Source organism: Platichthys flesus, chromosome 14, assembly GCF_949316205.1.
Source record: "Platichthys flesus chromosome 14, fPlaFle2.1, whole genome shotgun sequence".
In the NCBI taxonomy this organism is placed as follows: domain Eukaryota; kingdom Metazoa; phylum Chordata; class Actinopteri; order Pleuronectiformes; family Pleuronectidae; genus Platichthys; species Platichthys flesus.
The window spans coordinates 10683135-10691315 of record NC_084958.1 but is presented as its reverse complement, the minus strand read 5'-3'; the positions used below and the strand labels follow the sequence as shown (position 1 = coordinate 10691315).

General features: G+C 45.9%; 1 protein-coding gene across 1 annotated transcript; it reads left to right on the top strand.

Moving 5' to 3' along the window:
- Nucleotides 1-135: 135 nt before the first annotated feature.
- crsp7 (cofactor required for Sp1 transcriptional activation, subunit 7) lies at nucleotides 136-5276 on the top strand. Its single transcript, XM_062404915.1, has 3 exons — nucleotides 136-589; nucleotides 1564-1638; nucleotides 1730-5276. Exons 1-3 carry the CDS (start codon nucleotides 518-520, stop codon nucleotides 3449-3451), a joined length of 1869 nt encoding a protein of 622 aa, XP_062260899.1. The 5' UTR covers nucleotides 136-517; the 3' UTR covers nucleotides 3452-5276.
- The last annotated feature ends 2905 nt before the right edge of the window (nucleotides 5277-8181 follow it).

Sequence of the window (8181 nt, the reverse complement as noted above, 5' to 3'; positions counted from 1 at the left end):
AAATATTACAAATGGCTATACATTACATATACATATATCGATCTATCTAGCTATCCATCCATCCATCCTTGAATCCTGAAAACACCGGACCGTGGTGATGGCATTTAAAAGAACCCAGGTATCCAGATCCCTTGGTGGATCCCACTCAGGCACCGGAGGGAGGAGCCGCATCTTCCCGGCGTGCAGGTGAACGCCGGGGATGTTTACTTGGCTACGTGCGGACGTCAAAAGCGCACGCACGGTATCCCGGCATGCAGCAGGAGGCCGTTGAGAGAGCCAGCAGCTGGTAGTGAGTTGCTACAGCGCCGAGCAGGCAGCAGCTAGCGGCCAACACAGCGCCGAGCATTTCCCACTTCCATGTGAGACAAGCCGAGCCGTCTTACCCCACGGGCGACCGAAGAATATGCTGTTCGGGCGCCGGACGTGTCACCGCAGCGGCGTTTGAGTCCCACCTGTCACCCTGCTCTTGATTTCGGAGGATTCCTCCCTCCGTCCTCCGAATCGCACCGAACGGGCAATGACAACGGTCTCAGCAACCCCGCAGCAGATGAGGGACCGGCTGCTGCAGGCCATCGACAGTCAGAGCAATGTGAGTGACACTGAAGCTAGCGGGCTAGCCAGCGAGCGTTAGCTTGTTTACCTGCGCCGCGGCACACTCGACATGGCACTGAGGACCAACGGCTGTCAGTGAACCGTCTTCACGTGTATTAAAGTGTGTTTCGTGTCCCGTGTGAGGGAGGGGGGGAGACGCTGAGCTCCTCAGTTGACAGCTCGGAAGCTCACTTAGCATCACGGCTGCCTTGGCTGGTCTGCCGTTAGCTGGGTTAGGTAGCATGCTAGCTGCTAGCCTACCCGCAACGCCGAGGCGGTTTTATGTCTTAAACCATACACATGTGAGTCATACATGTCCCTTAGGATGACTGACTTCATTACGATTTGTCTACGTGCTCTGTCAACTAGCCATGGTTTCTTTTGAGATTGTTCTGTGCAACAATGCGCTGTAGCTAGCTTACTCTCAGCTTGAAGGGCTAAAGCTACATTGTAGGAAATAGTCGGGTCGTTCCTTCTCAAGTTAGTTCATGGTAGCCAGGGAAGCTAACACAGGTAAGAGTGCCGACACTCACACGCAGATTGACTTTGTCCACAGAACAAGAATCTCACATGGATTTAAAGTAATATCTCAGTTGTCTGTAGTTTCTCTAGACATGCTGCACTTCTGCTGCTGCGGTGGAAACGATGAAGGTTTTTTCGAGTTGACATACTGCCATCTTTACTTTTCAGCTTAGCAGACAGAGAAGCTAGTGTTTCCCCGGCTAACTCGAAAGCTAACGTTGACTGCTGCCCAATTCACATGATGCAGACACGATCCAATACATATGATTTTTGGCTTATAGGGATTTAGCTTTACACGCATTTGGTTAATTAGCAGAAGTTCTCAATGTTTCCCCAGATACATCCTTCGATTTGTCAACCATTTCCACATTATTAACCCGGTCGATTAAAGAGTTATGGGTAATACCCAATGTGCTGAGATGATCAAATCTTTGTATTTCCCTCCTGCAGATACGCAATATGGTTGTAGTATTGGAGGTGATTGCCTGTCTGGAAAAATGTCCTATCACCAAAGAAGCACTTGAGGTGAGATACTTAACCATACCAAAAATATTACTTCTTATACGTATCGGGCTGCTTGAATTCTGTCCAACTCTCACAAACGTTATCTATGCAGGAAACTCGCCTAGGAAAGCTGATCAATGACGTGAGGAAGAAGACCAAGGATGAAGACCTTGCGAAGCGTGCAAAGAAACTCTTGAGAAACTGGCAAAAGCTGATTGAGCCGGGGTCAGCTGTGCCTGCCAGTGCCCCCGGGTCGACCAATGGCAGTTCTCATCCCTGCAGAACCGACGTCTCTCCCCCTGACATCTCAGTGTCTGGGAAGGGTGTCGCTGAAGTCAAGATCAGAAATGATGTTCACAACACATACTCGCCAAAAGCAGAGAAGTCAGGCAGTCGCAAGCGCCGGGCAGAGCACAGAGACAGTGGAGTGCACTTACCAGAAAAAATCTCCAAGCTGTCTTCGTACGATAACTCGGTGTCACCACCACCACCACTCACCAATGGGATTGCAGGCAGTCCAGTTGCCATGCCCGACCAGGAGGTCATGCCATCTCCTGAGAGATCGCGACTCGAGCCCCTCGATAATGAAAAAATCAACAGAATTCCAGTAAATGCTGTCAAGCCTCGCCCTAGCTCCCCTGGAGTGGCCAAACTACCTAGCACTTCATCTTTGATCAAGGTTGCCGTAATGCAGCAACAGGCTAGATTGGATGAAGGCGGAGGAGGAGGGGGGCATTATCAAGCCAAAAGTCCCCGTGGTCTCACCACCAGTCCAAGGAGCGTGAAGCCAGACTCCAAGCGCTCTTCAGTATATGCACCGAAAGCAACGCCAGTCCCAAGCCCTTCCTCGAGGGACTCTCCCATGTCTTTATCCCAGCCTGTGTCCTCCCCAGCCCAAGCATCTTACGCTGACAAGCTGCCACATTCTTCTCATAGGTCCTCAATGCACTGGGCCAGTTCGTCAGAAGTCTCCTCTCATTGCCCACCACAAGACACATCTGCAACACTGGAATCCCCGACAGCCTCCCCTTCAACCTATCTCCCCCAACAGAACTCTGAACTGAACAGACCGGCACCAGAGGGAGCCACTGCCGTGTCTGACGACACAGACACGTCAATGGCTCCTAACTCAGAGCATAAAAGGAGGAAGTACAGGTCTAGAGACTACTCTGTCAATTTAGATGGCCAGAAAATAGAAGACATGACTAAACCTGTACGATTAAAAGAACGCAGACTTACATTTGACCCTGTCACAGGTCAGATTAAACCTCTGGTACATAAAGAACCTTCACAAACAGAGGAACCCCCCACGCCTGACCTCTCTGAGTCTAGGCAAAGAACTAAAAGCACTGTACAACAGCCCGCTCCCCCGGCCCCGACTCCGGCCCCAGTCCTGGCCTCAATCCTGGCCCCAGGCCCCAGCCCCAACCCCAACCCCAACCCCTTTCATCAGACAAACTGGAAGGAGCTGTCCAGAAATGAAATCATCCAGTCCTACTTGAACCTTCAGAGCAATGTGCTCAACTCCTCAGGGGTCCAGGCCCCTAGTGCACACTTTTTCATGGCAGAGTATTTGAAAAGGGAAGAACAGGAGATCAAGGAGTCGAGGGAGATGCACGTTTTGCAGAAGGACATCGCAGTAGAAGCTTTACCAGGGGTGAGCCGGGAGGTGACGGGCGAGGACCTGGACAGGATACACACGCAGCACTGGCCAGGAGTGAATGGATGTTATGATACCGTGGGCACCTGGTATGACTGGACAGATTGCATATCATTGGACCCTCATGGCGATGTAAGCAGATTGAACATCCTGCCATATGTTTGCTTAGACTGAGGGGTTTGGAACGGATGATGACTTTTTCCACTCCTCTCGTTGTCTCTCCAAAGAGACGAGATACTTTGTGATTTTGTTTGTCCACTGTGAGTTTGGCAAAAGCCAGGTCTGCTAAACTCCCCCCACGCCTCTTCATCTTTCTGTGATAATCTAATTGAGATTTTGGTTGAAAAAGTAAAAAAAGAGAGAAAAGGATTAAAAGAATAGTTGAGTTTCTAATACCAAGGGCTGTTTCTGTTTTTCTTTTTCAAACTGAAAGCTGATGAGTGCTGGTACTAGCTCAGAAGGCCAAAAAGGGAGGGCGGCATTATCCCACACACCCAGAAATGTTGTAATGATGTGAATTTTTAATGTTCTTAATTGTACCCCATGTTTCAGGCTCACTGGGATGACGCTGCCCTCTCCTTTTTACCTTCTATTCTCTCACGAGGACTCACAATCTAGCATTCACTTTGAGGGAAGGCATGCTGGGGTTTAGCTGTCCTGTCCAGAGCGCCATGTTGGTGCCCAGAAGAGGTTGTTGATAGAGTTCATCTAGCACAGGTAGAGCTGAACGGGTCCAGACTATGACATACTGGAGCATATGTGGCAGTTACAAGAAGCTTTATGTGAGATATAAAGAGTAAATTATAAATTTCGTATAACATGTATACATCTATTTATTTTTGACCAGTTCATCAAAGCAGATGTTGAAAAACCTATAGATTTCTCTTTTTTTTCTCTTCCCCTGCTTCCATCAGATTGTTGTCAGCCTTATCTTCAATGTAAGAGGGGGCCTACACGTGTTTTGTTGCATTGGTTTTTCTGTTGAGATTGGCCGATTTGGTTATTAACATTCCATAATCCACCCTTCGCCCACTTCCTCCTGTCTCATCACACAGCTCTTATATCTCCAGGAAATCTCTCAAGCTGAAATTTATTCTGAAAAACAATTTGGCTTCCACGAGAGCATAAAAATATGTAACTGTACCACAGTGAAAACTCTCACAACACACAAATTCTCTCCCAAGTGTTGCCGAATGTCAAATCAGATGAGGCTGATCAATACTTTGTATTTGATGTACTCAATGCTGGAACTCGCCTTGTTTCCATTCCTTTAGATTTTGGTTTGCCTTCTGAAATTCCCTCATGATATTTTTCTAAGTTAAACAGCCTTTGTGAATGTACAGGATCAAGACCTCTTGCGCACTTGTACCTACGTTGACAACTTGTTGGTCATTTTCATTTGCCGACTTGACTGAAGTGTGACTCGTGACCCAGGCACCCACAAGTTACAGTTTTGTGCTTATTGTTATTCAGATGCATTCAAACTTCTGCCAGCTGCTCTCAGGAGTTTAGGAAACATCTTGGACGTTGCTGAGGTATCATTTTTCATTTCTTAGCTTCCGTATTTGAATACAGCAAACAAATGGGAGAGAGAAAGCTGTGTGCATCAGATATTCTTGACATTCTCCACGTGACGACTATTACTTAATTTTGATTTCCCTTTATACTCATCCGTCACTTCCACATTTTTCCTCACATGATTTGAATTAAGATTGGATTTTTGTGCGGCCTCTCTGTTCATTCTTTCAGTCACTCATCCCTACCAATGTGCCTTGGTAAATGGTTAATCTGGATTTGCCTCCACATTAAACGCGCCTGTTCCGCGAGGCCCGGGTTTACATGCGAGAGCTCGAATCCCAATGATCAATATGATGCTGGTATATGCACCGTTTCTGTTGACTTTTTGTACACATTGGTCGAAGCAAGGGTGAAGCTGCAGACAATGAGAAAACTGCACAACAACACAGCTGGCAATAAAGGAAAAGTGCTACAACTGGTTGATGAGAATCTGTTTTCTGGAGTTTTGACTGGGGGCATCTATATTTGTTCAGTGTTTAACATCTCTCAAATGTTTGAAAAAATAAAATGATCTAAATCTGAAGCTCAGTCGACTGACTGGTGGCTCTTTTAAAGTGGGCTCGTGCTCGACAATTCACACCGACGCTGAATGTTCCTGAAAACTAAACGGCCATTCTGAGCTCTGTACACTTCTGATTTCTGTTCTTATCCATCTCTTAAAATTTAGGCTTTAATTTGTTTTACTACACAGTTCGTCCATGTGGGGGCGCACATCCTCCATTAGTTGCCTCTGCCTGCATCAGGATGTGATGTAAGAGTGGTAAGATATGAGTAATTTTAACTCGCTGCAATTACTGGAATCAGACTTTTTAGGCCACTTAGATTATGTAATGATTTATTTATAAATAAAACAATCATTATAAAGATTCAGATCCTCCATTGGCGGGAGTCTGTAAATGTTGCCTCCTTAGTACAGAACCAGTCCTGTGTGTCAACAGGTGACATTTTTGTATGTGTGAGATTTTACGAGTCCCGACTTGTCTTACAGTTTGTTAAACTCAGGACTATCGTTCGCGACATCACTTCCTGCCGTGACACTGTGAGCTTATCTCCTCTCTTATTGGAGTCGGATCAGTAACAGGCGTCCCTCAGGGTGCGTGTACTCTCCCTCTGAATCAGCCTGCCACTGCACACCTGTATGATGTAATTACTAGTCTGTTCAAGTTAACAAATACAGCTGTTTTCATGACCAAACACCGTCAGAGACTGAGAAGAAAGACTTTGGCTCACGTCACTGTTACCGTGCCCACGACTTCACATCTCAGCATGTCTGGAGAATGATTGATAGGCAAGCGTGTGTCATGGGGGGGTTGAGTCTCAGCCAGACGCTACGTCAGGTTGAAGCAATTCATTGATGTCTGCTGACATAAGAGCGGCAAGTATAGTGATCATTTTCATTTTTGGTGCAGCCGATGACTTTTGGACTCAAGGATGAATTGATCGGATTTCGGTGTTTTGAAGATCGACGTCACAAAGGCCTCATGAAACTTTCACCAACATTTCTTCCAATTTTTGACGAGTTGTCAATGGTCAAAGGTTAAAGGTCACAGTGACATATTGTGAAAGCAATGGGTCATGAGCACCTGTAGAGAATGGACCTGCATTGGTTGGTGGTTGGTGGAGACATACACTGGCAGGGCGATAGTTCTAGTTCTTTTCAAATATAAGCAAATACATTCTCCCTCAGTTTGATTCTGAACTTTTTTAGACAAACCATCAATACAAAGCGCACACCATTCATTTCAATACCATTTTATTTGTGTTTTACCAAATCACAACACACGTTATCTCAAGACACTTTTTTGAAGTCCAGACTGCCCAGTATTGTAGAGAAACCAATAGTTTCCTCAATCAGCAAAAGATCAGAAAAAAATCAGCAATTTGAAAAAGATTTCAAATCAGAAGCATCAAAACTCTTCACATTTAAAAAGTGAGACATGGCAAATAATTAGGTATTTCTCCTTGAAAAATGCTGGACAGTTCAGTTCGCAAAGCAGGTTTCTTTTTGGAGAGGGATAGGTAAGAACCAAAAGAAGGATCCAGGGCTTTTATATACTTCATGAACCTTGATGAAGTATTTTTTGGTGCGTGCAGATCCAAATAAAACTCTGGATCTAGTGAATTTAAACGTGGTTTCATAATGGGACTGTTGGGCCTTAGTGATAGTTGGACTCCACTGCCATTCATTTGTTGGATTGATTTTTGCTCTAGTTCAAATGAACAATGGCTGAAACACAAGTGAAAACAAATGTCCTGACAAATTGCTCTCATCTTTGTAAAGGATGATTTGCTATCAGAGGAGAATCCCTCCTGTTACATAACCTCAAACATGCTGTGCCTAGAGATGACAATCGACTGAGTTTCCTGCAGGAATCCCAGTTTAGCTGCTGAACCAACCAGTAGAACGCTCAGTGGAGACGGAGCAGCTGGGACACACGTCCGATTTGCACGTTTGTCCGGTTTTCCTGACAATCCGAGAAACTCACTGGCTTCTCTTGAACAAATGCCCTTAAATAGATTACACAGCTTCTCTGGAAAATCAGCCGGGTGTGTGTCACAGCGGGGATGGCTTTCTGCTCACAATATGTTTGAGGATGAGAAAATGTACAAACAGAAGAAAAGAATTAGAGGGTTTCTCCAGACGCTCATGTCAGGAATTGTTGGCATTTGTATTAATGTCCTTTCAACGGTTAAGTCTCCTGGTTCAAGGGCCTGGTTTTTTAAAGAAAATAGATGTAACAACTTGTCTTTTGTTTGAAGGTGATAAAGCAGCGGCATAGTCAAGACCAGTTCTGCTGTTCAAATAAATGGAAATGATTAACTAAAAGAAGAAAAAAGTCCTTTTCTAACTCATTGTGACACGGATCACATCTGTCCTCCACACTGTCGTCTCCTATTTAACAGTTTGACCAGGACGCATCAGTCTAGAATGAGTTTGACAAATCCTGGCCGAGCTTGTGTGTGTGTGTGTGTGTGTGCACAGCAGCCGCATTACGTCACCTCGGTAGCTCATTGTGCTTCACTGTAGTTCCCCAAAACTTCTTTTTTTTTTCCTCCTATAAAAACCGACTGTGAGTCAAAGAAGTGCGACGGGCCGTCTCGTCCAGTGCACGTCTGGTATGCAGGGTGGGACCCGCAGGTCACTCCCACTATTCAGGAATCTGGGAAGTTTCCACCCATATAAGGACTTTTTGATATCAATCGAGACCTAAGGAAGCGCAGGAGAGGGGCGGAGCCTAGGATCGATTAACGAAGAGCGCGAGCAGAGAGTTGGCAGGAGGAGCGAGAGGCGTCCGCCCCGCGCACTTCCGTGATCGCCGGAATTC